Genomic DNA, 17,084 nt, shown 5'->3' on the forward strand with positions numbered 1-17,084 from the left:
CCAAATAATAATTATGCACATATCCTGAACATAGCTGAAAGCGAAGTGTAATGCCACTTCATTTCGAGTCAGTAACTGATAGCTGTGGCAGACATTCAGTCAAAAACATTACCTCTGGTGCCATCTTTACTTTTGATGTGGTATTCATGGGTTCACCAGTCATAATAGTGTTTAAAAAATGTATGCAAACAAAAATCAAGAAACTAGGGAAATAGTAGGAACAAAGAAGGTCGTCTACACCTGCACATACGTATACAGGTATAGGTGACCTCCCTTTCCCTAATCAAACTTAACATTCTTAAATTTTCATTGTACTTTGTAGATATGATCATCCATAGATAGCACATGATTGCATGGAAGTAATATAGTTCAAGCTGGTCATTTGGTCCAGCTCCAGATTATTGGTCCGGCTTGAGCGCCTGACCAACCAGACTTTCTCTTCCGGCCCTGGTCCTCAATATAATTACACAAATTCATCAGATAGCTAAAGTGCAAAAAGCAAGCTCTTTTAAAAGCCTCATTGCAACTTTAGTAACAAAACTAATCTATTAATAAATAAAAAGCAAACTAGAAGAAATTTTAAAAGGAAGAATATGTACCTCTATAAAGACAGCCACAAAACAAAATTACTAACCACAAATGAGCATCAAATATTAAAAGACTGATGATGTATACCACATCCCTATTTTACCTCAATAGAAGAGACAAAAAAAATTAATAGACATTTGTAATTATCACCTGGTATTTAATGCTTATTTCTGTCTAGTAATTATGCTGTAAATTGTACATATATTTACTTATTTGATGATAAGAAATCACCATGCAGTAAAGAATAATACTACTGTACATTAATCACTGTTGGGAAGACACAATAGCTGTCAGGAATCTTATACAGTATGTACATATTTTCTACTGAGGAACTGCATAAAAAGCAGAAATTGGTTAAATACAGTTGTTTATAGTGCATAGTAAATATGTTGGTGCATACATTACATGATCTGAGTTTATTTGTTTGGATCTGCGGTCAACATTTCTTCCTGTAACTGTTCATAACTTACAGCTGGAGGAATCGATGTCATCAAGATTTCTGTATCTTTGGACTTTATTCTTCTTGTAAATCTTCCCTTTAGTGTGATCAGTACACTGGAAACTTTTGCTCTTGCAGTTGAAACTGTCGTAAGTTTGTAAAGATGGCTTTTATACAAGCTGTAAAGAACTGTGCATCCAAATTCTGTAAGAGCGATGAGTATAAATATCTTGTGTAAAATAACATATGAAGCATTAGTAATGTCATTGTTGTAATACAAGAACATCAACAACAGGCATCCTAGATTTATGAGATAGCTGATATACAATAGTGCAGTTGCAGTACTTTTAAAAGGTTTAAATATGCATAAATAAAATGATATTATTACCCAAACACCAGCATAAATGGTTGCCAATTGGAATAACTGCAGTCTTGTATTCCATACTGCAAATAAAAAAGGACGGGTCAACAGCTCTATTCCAAAATAGTAGTACTGGTTGATCTTAAATGGAGCCTGATAAGCATCTAAATATGGCTTCAAGTACCTTGTCACATATTTCCATTTATACGAGAACTTGGTAAATAGTAAAAGAAAATTCTGTGGCAACAGTATGAGTAAAAATACCAATAGACATGCAATGAAAAGTAAAATGAACTTTATTTCAAGTATGGACAAACGTGAATCCCACTTCCAAATTAACATTTTGTCAGTTTTATTTCCATTTATCTCATGTACAGTTGTAAAAGAGAATAAAACTTTAGCTGTTACCAGTAATATCTTACTGTATGATAACAGGAAGATGGTGGAAATTACTGGGATTACTCTCTTCCTAGTAAGTCGCTCAACATAACTGGAATATCTACTTGTTATTGCTAGAACGCCAACAATGCAGAGAAGATACAATGGGAAAACAAACTGTAGCCATGTTTTGTCATATTCTGTCATGCCATTATAGAAACATGTCTCAATTCCAAGATCTAAATTGCACAGTGACATTACTGCAAAAAGGCTTGGAGATTGAAAAAGATGGTAAGTAGTTATAACAGTTAAATTAGCATATGCTATAAAGCCATTGATCTTACCATCAACTACTGTCAAGTTCAGAGTAAACAGACAAAACACTAACAATATTCCAGCTATAAAGAAAACTGGTAATAACCACATCATGTCATTTGAACACTTCTTACAGTTGAAGGAACCAAATACAACACTAAGTCCAGGAGGACATTGTCCACATTGTAGTCCTGTCCTGTTTCCAACACACTGAGTGTCAGGATTATCTAATTGTAATTTGATTGGCTCTGGTTTACAAAATACACTCCCACAGTTCTCTACATACAATATGATGCCTTCTGTGTTGTATGCTATCCAAGTATATCCTGGACGCGTAATGGTCACTGTATCTATTTCACATGTCAGAATTGGAAATGCTCCAGTAAGATGTTTATTACAGTCACACGCCCCATTATGAATCTCAAAACCAGGTGGACATTTTTGTTTGAAGCCAATGTAATAACAATGAAAAACTGATTTTGCAAAACCTCTAGCACTGAAGCACGCAAAACAAGGTTCAAACAAAGTAGTAAGCACTCTGTAGGGTAATGACATACATGTTTCATTAACTAAGTTCTTCCAGTTGACTAACTGGTATGGTACTAGCTTACAAGGTTTATCTATGGCATTATACTGGTGTGTTGATTCTGATACATCTCTCCACAGGTAAGCTGCAGTAGCTGTTATTTCAGGAGTAGGTACTTGTATCAAATTAATTGGAGTTGTCTGACCTGGGTATATTGGTGTAGGTATGAAATTGTCTCTGAAGCAGTCAACTTCTCCAGTAGCTTTATCGCAATAACAAAATGTGGCTTCTCTTCTTGTGATGATATTGGCTGTTGTGTCATATTGAATTACTCTTTTGTACACATCACCTGGAGTAGCTGTATGGAATGTACCATTTGGTAGCCACTGACAACTGTTTAGTAGTGTACCATATAGTATGCTAGTGTAGTTGTGATTGTTTTTGAAGATCAAGCTGAAATTGATGGTGTTGTTGGCACTGAAGTGTTTATCTAAACTTCCTTTCTTTGACAGAAACTGAAATTTACAGAGATAATTATTTAAATTGTCACTGAATGCTATTAATGATCTTTGGTCTGTTGTATTTGATTTTGCTCTATTGAATGAAATATAAGAGTGCTGCCTTCTTTTATATGAATGTAACTCACTTCTTTTAAGCTTATGATTACATCAGCTTTGTTGAAGGAAAATTCATTGCATGCTTTCTTCAAAAATTGGTAATGTATTTTTACTAACATCAAGCAAATTGTGGTGTGGATATAGTGATGTATTGTTATAGAATAAGTTGTTGGTGAAGTTAACAGTATGAATATGTGTGATCTGCATATTGAAGTCATTGTTTGATTCAAAAGTACAGTCTGCAATAGTTAAATTTGATATTTTATATAATGATTTCCAAATACAATGTGCTTCTTTATTGTAAGTAAATTTTGTTGAAGTCATTTCAATATTAACTTCTCCATAACTATTGAACAGTTTAAAAACAGCTAATTTTGCTCTGTTAAAGCTAACTGCACAGCTCTTTAGTTGAAAAGAAAGATTTGATTTGTTTGTGTGATGCTCCACTGGTTCAAAAACTATCAGTTCCATAACTGGGAACTTTTTGCTTGTAATATTGGTGAAGGTGCTATTACTGAATAAAATTGAATTGTTGATACTTGAGTTGTATGCAATGTAAACAAGTGGCAAATTTTGGGAAACAATCTCTGTTATATTAGTGTCCACTATTTTAACATTAATGGAGTAACCTTTCTGGTTCAGAAATAGACCAAATACGGAAGAGGTAAGAGGCATTTTAATACTGCATGTATCATAACTGAACTGATCGCTCATGCAACATATTATACAGTTCTGAATGAGAACATTGTTCTCCAATTGTATTTGGTTGTGATGGACACCATCTATTGTATCCACATACACAAGGATAATTCCACCCATTGGTCTGAGGGAGTTACCTGACAAGTTGTTATTGTGATACACTGTGATGTTTACAAATGTTGATGATCCCAGTACATTTATACCAACTATACCATGACCAAGACTGTTCTCAAATGTTATGTTGGACAATACTATTGACTGTACATTGAGTAAACTAATTGTTGCTGTAAAATTGTGTGAGGTGGGGTATACACTGCTTGTTCCACAGTTCATAAATTTCACATTTTGTACTCTCACAGCTGTTGAGCTGTTAATGTGCATGGAAGCATCTTTTATGCAATTAATAGTAACAGGAGATATTCCGGTTATTGAAAGGTTTTGGACCTTTGTTACTAACACTTGTTTTTGCAAGTAGTATATACCTGGGTTTAAAATTATTTGTGTGTGAGATGTAAAGTACCTTGAAGTGTCTTGGTAAATATATTCCCATGGTATGTTCAGCTTTTCTTCTGAATCGTTCCTGCCACCATAAGACTCTGGTATGATGTTATATGTCTTTAGAGCAAGAATTTCTTGTACTTCAATAATAATTATTAATGCTGCAATGATCTTCATAGTAAACTCATCTACTTCTGTGACAGTTTAGTTCATTGTTGATCTAATCCTTGTTTATATACCTAATCCTCTCCCATTCTAAATTAATTAGTACTTTTAGTTTTGTAATATATACAATAACAACAATGTGTATAGTATACATATGTAGTTTGGACTATTTCCTATTGAGTTATGTACTGTTGCACATTATACGCTTGCAATATTTCTATATGTATTTTTTTCTATTCAGAATGTGAAATGGAAAATCTATAGAGCTCTCATATTGTATATCCAGCAATATACCCTGTATTATTATTTGTTCAAATGTAAACAATAAAATTAAAAGTAGTTTTTCCCATGATCACCAAACCCAAGAATGGTACAATACATACTTGTGAATAGGCAGGTTCAATGAGTCTGCAGGATACTGTAATTTTCAAGATCAGTGTCACATAGGAGAGCTTGAACATACCTTGCAGATGATAGTGTGGCATTGGTCCTAAGACATGGGTATCATTTGGCATCTGTAACCCAAGTTGTCGCTATTAAGCTTATTGCAGCTGTGTAAATTGGAGAAGCACACACACGTGCACCCACACATATTTTACACCTCTTCTGCCTGTCTAATTATCCCCCCACTCTCCTCCATCTAGCCAGAAGGTGCTGAGTAACCCAATTCAACTATAGGCCACTTGGGTAAACTATGGGCACAAAAAGAAAGAACTATAGTTTGGAAGTGAGATTACTCCATATGTTTTTCTCTACAATAAATCTTGTGTATTGTAGACTAAGCTTAAGCTTCATCTGAAAAAAGTGAATAAAGTGCCCATTACTTTCATATTTTTAATGGCATTCTAGAACTAATGTAGTTTGTGGTATTTGTGGCAATCAAATATATGTGCTAGTATTTTAAAAATTGTTAATTTGAAAATGAAGTAGAGATCTATGCAATAAAAATAGTGAAACAAGAAATGAATGATGGTATTACAGCAGCATAACTCAGTGGGAAAGTTCCTACTTTGGCATTGAGCAAAATAATTGTTACAGCTAATGTGCCAAAGTAGGGACTTTCCCACTGAGCTATGCTGTAATACCATCATTCATCTCTTTTTTCACTACTTTTATTGCATAGATCCCTATTTCATTTTAAAATACTAGTTTGCTTAGGTTTTTGCTGTAGCATAGCTAGCTACAATGTAACTTGTGACTGTTCTAATAGAATATCATACATGACTGTTGTATTAGAGTGGCTGTTTTATTAGAGTATATCTTGAGTCAGCTAAGAGTTGTGCAGCTAGCTAGACCAATAAGGGGTGAGGTCATCTTGTTTACTGTTCAGCTAGATTGTTTAGAGGTGTGGTCCCCATACTCTATCGCTATTAGTCCACTTAGATCTTTAATTGATGGGAAACCTATCGTGAACGAGATCTCAATCGCGAACTTGCAGATATCTAGTTAGTGTATCACCAGGACTGAAACACTTCTGAAATCCAGCTCTGAAATAATTCTGTGGCATTTATATATGTTGCTGAAAGAAAGTGTCGATACGGAAAATTAACGCTTTGATATGGTTTCTTTGGATGAAGAAGACAAGCAGCCTGATTGAAGATTTAAAAAAAGACAAGACACAGAGGGCCTACACTCGTCAGAACCCCAAAAGGCACATCCCACTGGTGAGTTTGTTGTTGTGGCGTAAAATGGTGGCTATGCACTGCTTCGTTTGGTCTCTAGCCTTGCGACTGTGGTCAGTGAGGCAGTGAGGCAGTGAAACTAAAATTCAGGTTTTGCAAATTTTTAAAACGAAGTTGCTATTGTCGGCTATTGTTATTGATATTATTATTATTATTATTATTATTATTATTATTGCTTTATGGTGTAAACACACCAAAGGTCTGTTGGTAACATGTACCAACAGCCGCGAAAGTACATTACATTACATTACTTATTTACCTACTTACTTACTTACTTATATACACACATATACATACAGATTCTACAAGTAGTTCAGGTTTGAGGTGGGTGGACGTGACTGGTGGCATCTTGAGCAAGGACAGAGATAGTGCAATGAGCAATTGTTGTTATCTTCAAAGTTAGTTATAAAATGATCCCAGAGAAAAGTTTTTAGTTTTGATTTTAGCAGAGGAAACGTTAGATCCAAGTTAAGGATAGGCATGGCATTCCAGAGAGTTGGTAATCTATGGAAATAAGAATGTCTAGATACGTTATTTAAATGATGAGGGATGATCAATTTGTTGCTGGTGCCGGATCTAGTATTAGCTGAGCTGAAGTTGATATGATCATGAATATTGAACTGTTTAGATTGTACCTTGATTGATTTGATTGCAAATAATATATCTTGTAACTCGAACAGGTACATCAGAGGAAGGATCCTTAGTTTTACTAGACGGGTTTTGTAACTACTTGTGTAATCATTTAATAGATACTTAGTGGCACGGCGCTGGATTTGCTCGAGAGTTAAAATGTCTTTCATCAGGTGTGGACGCCATAGTTGGGTGCAATAGAGCAGCTGAGATCGAACCATTGAAATATATAATGTGACCAATGTAGAAGTAGAATGGGTAGAAGCAATAGTACGACGTATTAGTCCCAATACCTTGTATGCACGAGCAGAGATTGATTTGTAGTGTTTGTCCCAACTTAGATTCTCAGATAATAATATGAGCCCTAAGTCCTTGTGTGAGTCATTATGTGGTATAGTAATATCCGAAATGGTGTAGGTGGTTTTTAACTTGCATTTAAATGATAAATGTACGAATTTTTTTAGATTAAAATTCAGATCTGTCTCTCTGGACCAAGTAAATAAAGCAATGATATCTTCTTGCAGAGCGTTGTAGTCAGATGTAGTACAGATGTGCATGAAACACTTGGTATCATCGGCAAATTTTAGGAGTTGGCTTTGATGTATATATGATGTCATGTCATTTATATAAATTAGAAATAGCACGGGGCCAAGTATGCTGCCCTGGGGCACACCTGAGAGAACTGGCAGTAAATCGGAGTAACAGTTGTTGATGCAAACACGTTGATATCGATCAGTCAGATATTCCCCGAACCAAGCCCAGAGTGTACCAGTTATTCCAGCAGACCAAAGCTTGTTGAGCAAGATGGCATGAGATACGGTATCGAAGGCTTTACTGATATCGAAGTACACCACATCAGTTTGTGAGGGGCTGTTAATTATGTAGTCTAGGAAAATTAGCATGTTCCGGCAACCGGAAATATTTTGTCAGGGCTATTGTCAGTTCCAGCAGTCCAGTAGATTTCTCGCTATCAAGCACACTATTTCTATGCTATTCCCCAAGTATTCAACTTTAGGGCACACGTCTAGTAGGTTGCCCCGAATATTCGACTTTAGGGAACGCGTCTAGTAGAGCACTCAACTTTAGGGGTAGCCTCTAGTAGGTTGCCCCGAGCATTTTAGGGGATGCGAAAAGTAGTTTTAGTGTAGGGGTAGGGTTGGGTTCAGCTTTGGTTTCTTTTTCACCTTCAATATATATTATGTAGAAGTTACTCCACTCGGAGACATATAAGGTAGAAACTAAGGGAATTGTGTAGCTGGGAGCCACGTAATACAATGGTTAGGAGTCTGGGCTCAAGCACAGGAAGTCCTGGGTGCAATTCCTGCCCAAGGCATTTTGTGTTTTTTTTTTGTTTTTTGTTTTGCTTGAGGACCTTAAGTATTATTTTTATTCACGTGATCCATCCCTCCTGGAGGAAGACTGAGTGTGGCCCCAACTAGACATTGGGTGACCTGCAGTTCGAATCCTGGGGTTGGAGGGATTTTTTTCCTTACTTTGGCCCCTTTTCTGTTACACCTTATCAGTCAGTAAGTCAAGTTACTAGGTCTTAGTCCTTGAAATTAGGTTAGGTAATCCTAAGGCTGTAGCACATGTTGCTGTCAGACCTTCAGTGCTGGTCACTGTAAAGTGCTAATAATAATAATAAAAAATAATAGTGACTGCTGGAACAATAGCAACAGCCTTTTTAAAATTCTATATCCGGCCACCTGTAGTGTTTTGTTATATTTAATGCTGTTTTATTATATTATATGGACTAGTACTATTCCGTAAAGATGATTTTCGTCACGTAAAATGTCTCTAGGGTGATGTTTAATGGTGGAATTTTGGGCAGCACGTGAAATTTTCACTGCAATCCCGTTTGATTAGCAAATTTGCTGTTTGGTTGCATTAATGAGCTGCTTATTGGAGGAGCTGCCAGGGGCAATGGAGTAAGTCAAAACATGGAAGGGTTCACATTGGGAATGACAGTTAAACAGTAGAGTTTGAAGCATACAACATACATGGATCCATTCTGGGGGGTCTGGAGGCATGCCTCCCAGTAATTTTGAGATCATATTTTAATGTGACTGTTCTATTAGAGTGGTTGACTGCTGTATTAAAGTGATCTTTGCCACATGTATCAACTGATAAATTAAGCCCTGCATTTTTACTGCCTACAGATGACACTCATGCTGGTGGTGAATAGTAGACATTTTGTTTCATATTCTTGGTAATTACCATTCACCAGTTTTAAATTGAGTAAACAATTATGGATGTAGGTAGTGCCAATGTGCCAATACTAAGTTTATATAATATTTGTAAACAGCAACTATTAGTAGATGCAGTGGACTTATTGGAATCTTCCTCAGAGTAGGACATCTCCTATTCCTAATTTGAATTGAATCTGTCCAGCTATCATTGGGATATATACACGCTTTCAAAATTTGTTTTATTTTAGTTATAATACATTATAGCCACACAATCTTCAACGATTCCTGTAGTAAAGGGGAGAAGGTTAAAAGGAAGTATCAAGGCCAACCATGCATAGGCTGGCTTTAAACTTGTAATTACAAAAAGAAGTGTATTGTTGTAGTGTTGCACTGTTGTAGTGTTGCACTGTTGTAGTGCTGTGCTGTTGCATGCAGTGTTGCATGCGCTGTTGTAGTGTTGTAGTATTGCAGTTGTACTGCTTTAGTATTGCAAAGTTCAGCGTTGCGCTATTACATACTCTAGAGTACAAAAACCTTTTGCTCAATTTTACTGCAATTGGTAATCTATTGTGTCTGAGTTCAACTAACTGTTCCAGACAATGCCAGGGTGGATAAAAACTCATTCTTAGCAAAGTAGAACAGAGACACGAGCAGAGACGTGCTGATTAGTTGGCACACGGCACCGTTTCGCGCTGCTTTACTGTGTAAGTTCTCTATACTATAAGCTTGCTGCTATTTCATTCTATGAACACTGATGTACTGGCCTGTATGCCCAGCTTAAACAATTGAGATTGGTTGCTCAGGGCATAGCTGACCTGCGACACTGACCAACCTATCTCGTGCATGCAAGTTACCATTAAGCCATTGTTTGATCAAGCTGCAAGAATTGCAATATCCTGCTCATACTGACAGAATTTTCAGTGCTCGCTCCTCAGATCCGTGGGATCTGTCAGGTATAATTAATTTAATGTCACATAATTGATGTATGTGTGTGTTTTGTTTCTTTTGTGTGTGTGTGTATGTGTGTTTGCCTTGCTAGGGCTCCAGCTGCTTTAAAGCTTGGTACCCCAGCATCTAGGTCGCTTATTTATTTCCTGTCTTAAACCATGTAAGACGTATAAACCAACTAAATCAATTGTTGTAGAATATCATACACCTGTCTATGTGCAAAATTACAGTTTATGTTTAACAAAAAAAATTGATGGCGTCTTCTTTGACTTCCCATAGCTACATCAATTCATCTTTATGAAACAAACTAGTTACATAGATTGATCACCAGTTCTATAAAAAGAACAGAAACAAGTATAAGAAAAAATTAAGAATTTTAAACTAAAGTATAGGAATCAACTAGAATATAGTACACCAATAAAAAGTATTGAAAGTTGGTATATTCTGACAACAAATTACTGTAACACAAAAAGAAATGAATATCCCTATACTGTGCATTTCAATTATGGAAACTCCACAGCACAGTATGTATGGATGTTCACTTCTTTTTGTGTTACAGTAATTTGCTGTCATAATATACTAACTCAAGCTTGTTTCAATGCTTTTTATTGGTGCGCTATATTCTAGTTGATCCCTACTCTAGTTAAAAATTCCTAATTTTTTTTCTTATACTTGTATATTATATAAATGATTATTTGGATATTCAACTATTCAGTCAGCATAATTAGAGTCGAGTATGGTTCATAGGCAAGGTTGCTCAGTTTGGCATATCGAAGAGCTTCTTCTTTATCAAAATCTGGTATAAAGGAGGATCTATACAGATATTACTGCCTGATTGGTAGTACCAGCTAGTCCAATTTGATGTTCTTTCTTGTCAAAAATTGGTCCAACATATATGTTGTTTGTTGGTCCAGCATTGCCCTCCTTTATTGAAGACAACTTGTGTGATCCCTTCTGTCCTCTACCCACATAAATTATTAGGTATTGTTTTGGGTCAAAATATGACATGCTACAGAAAGACAGCAACAATGTAATGCTACACATTTCTAAGCTGTAGTAATGTCAAGACTTCTTAATTAATACAAATCAAGACACACGGTAGTGTGTCGTGTGGCCCAAGAAGCTGGCGTGCAACACCCGTGAGTATATTGACAGGAAGAACAAAAACACAATTTTCGCACCTCCGTAGCTCTGTGCTGCCTTGATGAAACAAGACGATTTTTGCTGTGGAGACGCCCTCCAACTTCAGTACTCCACATACCAAATTTGAGTGAAGTCGCTACAAGCGTTCCCGAGATATGCGACTTCAAAAATTGGCTTAGTTTCTTAGGGATTTTTAAACCAGGCGCGCGCCTGGTTTACTGAAATTGTTTTCGTAAAAGTGTGTGTGTGTACCTATCTATCTACCTATCTAATCTATCTACATATCTACCTATCTACCTATGTTTGTCCGTACGCACCCACGTGAGCAAAATCGTTTAATAATGGTAAAAGCAGCTTTTACGTTAGAAGTTAAAGTGAAATGAAGTCTGTATTAAACTTCTGCACAGGTGAACTTGGCTCTGAGGTGGTTTCTTTTCGGCGGACTGAAATACGGGTGTGGCGACTTTCCTCAGACTACCTTCCCCTTGAGGTTTTCAGGCGTTTAGCAACTGAAAAACAACGGTGCAGGCCTCGTACACTGCCAGGAATAGCCCATCGCTTCGAGTTGGAAAGGGGGCGTATCCCTTACGTACGCGAACGAAAATGAAGAGCAGCTTTGAGGCTTTGTCAAGAGAATTTGTGGGAAAAAACACGTTAGTCAAACTATAAAACAGTTTAGAAGATACTTCTGTGCGTAATATGTTGGTAAAAGCGGTTTGTTTAACAAACGCTTCCTTAGCAGTGCATAGCAACGTAATTGAACGAATTACGAATATTTCATGAATTACGAAGTCCAAAAATTAGCTAATAATGTTATTGCACAACCCAAAATTACCCTATTGTAAAGTAGTAATACATAGTTGGTCAATTTATAATAGCATAGATGAGTTAGCTAGCTGCATGGCGCCTGGTTTTTAGAAGTAGCACAACATCAACTTGTTTCTTCCTATTTCACTTCCTCTTTTTGCACACTTGCAAAAACTGCTATAAAACTCGAACGCCATATCCGATTGCCTTGAAATTTGGCACACAGAAGGGGGGTATAAAGGCGCATCGCGGTACCAACTTTGACTGGAATACGATAAACAGACAAAGAGTTATTAGCGATTATTCACGAAAAATAACACCAATATGTTGTCACGCCTACAGGGTAAACCGCTTATGGAAAATTGGTGGGTGAATAGGTTAACTATTGAACCTCAAACCTTTTGTGGTTTGAAAGAAATGCAGCTAAACACCTAGTCTGGCGCCGCCCGCCCCTTCGCATAAAGTAAGGGTCTGGTGAAATACAGATACTAAATCATTTCTAGCGCCCAGATTCGGCGCTAGCCAATTAGTGCATGCCAATGACGCTCACACAGAAATCGCCTTGGCAACACAATGCTTTTGCTCGAATTGAAGTGCAATCATCTGACGTAACAAGCATTACGTGCGCTGTCTAATTGAATTCCTTTTGAAATGATTAGGTATTTGTATTTCACCAGACCCTTACTTTTTGCGAAGGGGCGGGCGGCGCCAGACTACTAAACACCAGGAAGATACAACGAAAAAACCAACAGTGTGTAACAATTATGCAATCCAGCGTTGAAACAGGGTCGGGTCATCCGGGTCACATTTTCTCCGGGTCATCCGGGTCTGACCCGGTTTACAATTTATCCGGGTCTGACCCGGATTGGATCACGTGAGAAACGAAATTGTTCGTTTGACGACGTGAAAACTTCTAAACGCTATCGCGTAGCTCTTTCGTGAGCCACGCCCACTTATCGCATTACCAACATACGCGAGGGTAGCTATTGTCAGTAGGTGAAGACCTTTTTTTTTTGGTCTTCAACCTACAGATAGGCTGAAGTTGCAATATTTACTCAACACGAATCGAACGCTCAAAATGTAGACTCGTTCGCTCGCTCGAGACTAGCCGAAACACGTCTCGGCTTTAATTAATCCTGGTCACATCCCGGTCAGTGGGTCATCCGGGTCAGCAGTAGTGACCCGGTTTCAACGTTGATGCAATCGAGATTAGCTATTACAAAACGACTACTTGCCAGGCCTACCAGAAAAACCTATTGGGGTTACGCTTTGAAAATCGCTGTACAGATGGAGTAATCAACTTAGAAAGGCTCTTCAATGGTGTAGAAGAATCAGACTTAAACCCACGGAGTTATAACACGAAATCCAACTTGGTGTAGCAAGTGCGAGATCAAGATACTCTAATAAAGCAGTCATCCTAATAGAGCAGTCACCCTGAAGAGAATTCAAGAGATCAGCTAGAAACAAGTAACCTGTAATAGACATCAGCTACAAATAAATCACCCTGTAGAGAGTTCAGCTACAAACAATTCACCCTGTAGAAAGATCAGCTAGAAGAAGTTGCCTTGTAGAAAGTTCAGCTACAAAGAAACCACCATGTAGAGAGTTCAGCTACAAACAAATCGCCCTGTAGAAAGATCAGCTAGAAGAAGATGCATTGTAGAGAGTTCAGCTACAAACAAATCACCCTGTAGAGTGATCAGCTAGAAGAAGTTACCTTGTGGAGAGCTCAGCTACAAAAATTCACCCTGCAGAGAGATCAGCTAGAAGAAGTTACCTTGTAGATAGTTCAGTTACAAAGAAACCACCATGTAGAGAGTTCAGCTACAAACTAGTGACCCTGTAGGGACATCAGCTAGAAGAAGTTACCTTGTAGAGGGTTCAGCTACAAAGAAACCATCATGTAGAGAGTTCAGCTGCAAACAAATCACGTGTAGAGAGTTCAGCTACAAACAAATCACCATGTAGAGAGATCAGCTAGAAGTTACCTTGTAGAGAGTTCAGCTACAAACAGTTCACCCTGTACAGAGATCAGCTAGAAGAAATTACCTTGTGGAGAGTTCAGCTACAAACAAATCACCCTGTAGAGAGATCAGCTAGAAGAAGTCACCTTGTAGACAGTTCAGTTACAAAGAAACCACCATGTAGACAGTTCAGCTGTAAAAAATCACCTGTAGAGAGTTCAGTTAGAAGAAGTCACCTTGTAGAGAGTTCAGCTACAAAGAAACCATCATGTAGAGAGTTCAGCTGCAAACAAATCACCCTGTAGAGAATTTAGCTACAAACAAATCACCCTGTAGAGAGATCAGCTAGAAGAAGTTACCTTGTAGAGAGTTCAGCTACAAAAAAAAACCATCATGTAGAGAGTTCAGCTGCAAACAAAGCACCTGTAGAGAGTTCAGCTACAAATGTAGAGAGATCAGCTAGAAGAAGTCACCTTGTAGAGAGTTCAGCTACAAACAAATTACCCTGTAGAGAGATTAGCTAGAAGAAGTCACCTTGTAGAGAGTTCAGTTACAAAGAAACCACCATGTAGACAGTTCAGCTGCAAACAAATCACCTTGTAGAGAGTTCAGCTAGAAACAATTCACCCTGTAGAGAGATCAGCTAGAAACAAGTGATCCTGTAGAGAGATCAGCTAGAAGAAGTTACCTTGTAGAGAGTTCAACTGCAAACAAATCACCCTGTAGAGAGACCAGCTAGAAGAAGTTACCTTGTAGATAGTTCAGCTACAAACAAATCATCCTGTAGAGAGATCAGCTAGAAGAAATTACCTTGTAGATAGTTCAGCTACAAACAATTCACCCTGTACAGAGATCAGCTAGAAGAAGTCACCTTGTAGAGTGTTCAGTTAAAAAGAAACCACCATGTAGAGTTCTGTAATAAATATATGTATTATATATATATAATTTGTACAATTTTACTGATAAAATCAGAAATATTTAAAGTATTTAACATCTTCTTCATCTTTTCTTCTTCCTGTGGTAAAGAAAAAAAGATAGGTTAAAAAAGCTCCAAAGCCGGCCATAGGCCAGCTTTGCAGTGGCAGATCCAGATGGGTTTCTGGGGTTTCGTCAGAAACCCCCTTTTAAATTTAGTTCAGTGGCAGTCTAAATCCATAAACATTGTTGCACTGACAATTTGTCACATCAAACAACTATATACCACTGTGTTTCAGTAGCATGCATGCAGTTGCACTTAACTAACACCATTTATAGCTATTAAATCCTCAGCAACACTTCACTTTTCATCTCCCACTGCATTAAAAACGATCAAGATACTCTAATAGAGCAGTCATGTAACTACTCTAATAGAGCAATCAAAGCTACAGCTTGTAGTCACCATATTTGCCCTATAGTTAGCTATAGTATTTACAGTTGGATTTATTGTAATTGGTAACTAAAAATAGCCTAAGATCCAATCTCAGAGATTCTAAAATCTAAACTTTTTCCAGAGAAATGTCACCAGATGCCTTATTCAGCTATACCAATTACAACTTTCAAAAGCCCCTTTTAAAATCTCAGATCCGCCACTGCTTTGGGGTATACAAATACAAAAAGAAGTGAAATCTAATCCAAAACAGCCAAGCTGTAAAAAAAGAGTGCGGCCCTCCAAAAGGCTATGGTGAAAAAAGATGCAAAATCCAAGGTGGCGGCTAAGAAATAGCTGTGATGGTAGGTTAATGGTAAAAATTTTAATAACGACAATTGAGGTGAATTTTGTGCCAAAACCAAGCGGCACTAAAATTCACCTGAATTATCGTTATTAAAATTTTTACCATTAACCTACCATCACAGCCATATCTTGGCCGCCACCTTGGATTTCACATCTTTTTTCACCACAGCCTTTTTGAGGACCGCACTCTTTTTTTACAGCTTGGCTGTTTTGGATTAGATATTATAAACTCTTGGTACTTGTTGAGGTTAAATATATATATGAGGAGCTTATAAGTACTAAGGGTACATCAATATTCAGATCAGCAATCAGTTATTGGCTATATCAGTCTTTGTTTTGTGTATCATTGGATTGGCAAATGTAACAGATGTAGATGTACATTTTCTGTTTATGGGCAGCTGTGCTATTAGTAACATACTAGTGGTACCCGCGCAAAACGCGCGTGATACTAAGACAATTGTTATGTCCTATTGTGTGAATATTGTACACTTAAATTTGAACATTATTTCACATCATTATACATATCAACAAAGACATGATTACGCATAGCTACTGATGTGCATACATAATTTCCTCAATTGTGTGTAATGTTGGTGGCCTTGTGCACTGGAATTTCTGCACATCTGTACAGTACTCATGCAGAATACAGTTCTCATGAAGGTGGCGTATCAAGATGTGTCCCATTACAATCATGCACATACATGAAAAAGATTAGTTTTGAATGGCAGGGATGTACTCAACTTCATTTTGATGATGTTGCATGAACTAACATAAAGTCTTTGAGTGTGGTATGAGGATCAATTTACCAATAGTTGGTGCATCACCACAATGAGCTATGTTCTAATTCAACTTGCATTTGGCACATTCATTTTGTATATTTATGTAGTCAATTTGAGTAACTGAATTGTAGTTCCATTTCTACATCGTATCATGGTATTGTAATGTTTACTTATCGCATGACCAAGCATGTATGCAGTACAGTATTGAGTATGGGTATTCAAGTTTATCAGCTGTACTGAGCAAGGTCAACACAACCATGTGGATTTGGATCAAGAAGAGTTCTTTTTTTGCTTTCTGAATCAAGGTGCATTACCAAGATGAATCCTTCATATGAAGAGTGGTTACTCTAGAGAGGTTGAGAGAGAGATTGACTGTTGGTATAGAGGTTGTGTGTGTTCTATTAGGGTAGTTCAACGGAGCTTCTAGAAGTTTCAGCTGTCCCTGTGGAGTTACCAAGGAGTGAAAACGTAACTTATGTCTCCCTACACATAGAAGACTGCAACAGTCACTTCATGATGTTGTCCACGATTCCGTATCCTGTTAAGATAGATGTTTGTTTTATTAGAGTAGTTGAACGTAATCTTCCGTTCTTCATCTCTCATAATGGCGAATCTTCCTTGTTTAGTCTGTTAGGTAGCCTGATT

General features: G+C 37.3%; 1 protein-coding gene and 1 long non-coding RNA gene across 3 annotated transcripts; one reads left to right on the plus strand and one right to left on the minus strand.

Annotated features, from left to right (window-relative positions):
• Positions 1-859: 859 nt before the first annotated feature.
• LOC136253915 (uncharacterized) lies at positions 860-4,304 on the minus strand. Its single transcript, XM_066046573.1, has 3 exons — positions 3,953-4,304; positions 2,216-3,181; positions 860-2,164 (listed from the first exon to the last, which is right to left on the minus strand). Exons 1-3 carry the CDS (start codon positions 4,302-4,304, stop codon positions 1,005-1,007), a joined length of 2,478 nt encoding a protein of 825 aa, XP_065902645.1. The 3' UTR covers positions 860-1,004.
• A 1,618-nt stretch (positions 4,305-5,922) lies between these two features.
• On the plus strand, positions 5,923-7,238 carry LOC136254247 (uncharacterized). 2 transcript variants are annotated; one of them, XR_010700389.1, is made up of 3 exons: positions 5,923-6,250; positions 6,568-6,666; positions 6,715-7,238. It is a non-coding gene; the product is annotated as an uncharacterized lncRNA (long non-coding RNA). The 2 variants fall into 2 exon arrangements; XR_010700388.1 differs by lacking the exon at positions 5,923-6,250 and adding an exon at positions 6,342-6,500.
• The last annotated feature ends 9,846 nt before the right edge of the window (positions 7,239-17,084 follow it).

Source organism: Dysidea avara, chromosome 4 (genome assembly GCF_963678975.1).
Source record: "Dysidea avara chromosome 4, odDysAvar1.4, whole genome shotgun sequence".
NCBI lineage: Eukaryota > Metazoa > Porifera > Demospongiae > Dictyoceratida > Dysideidae > Dysidea > Dysidea avara.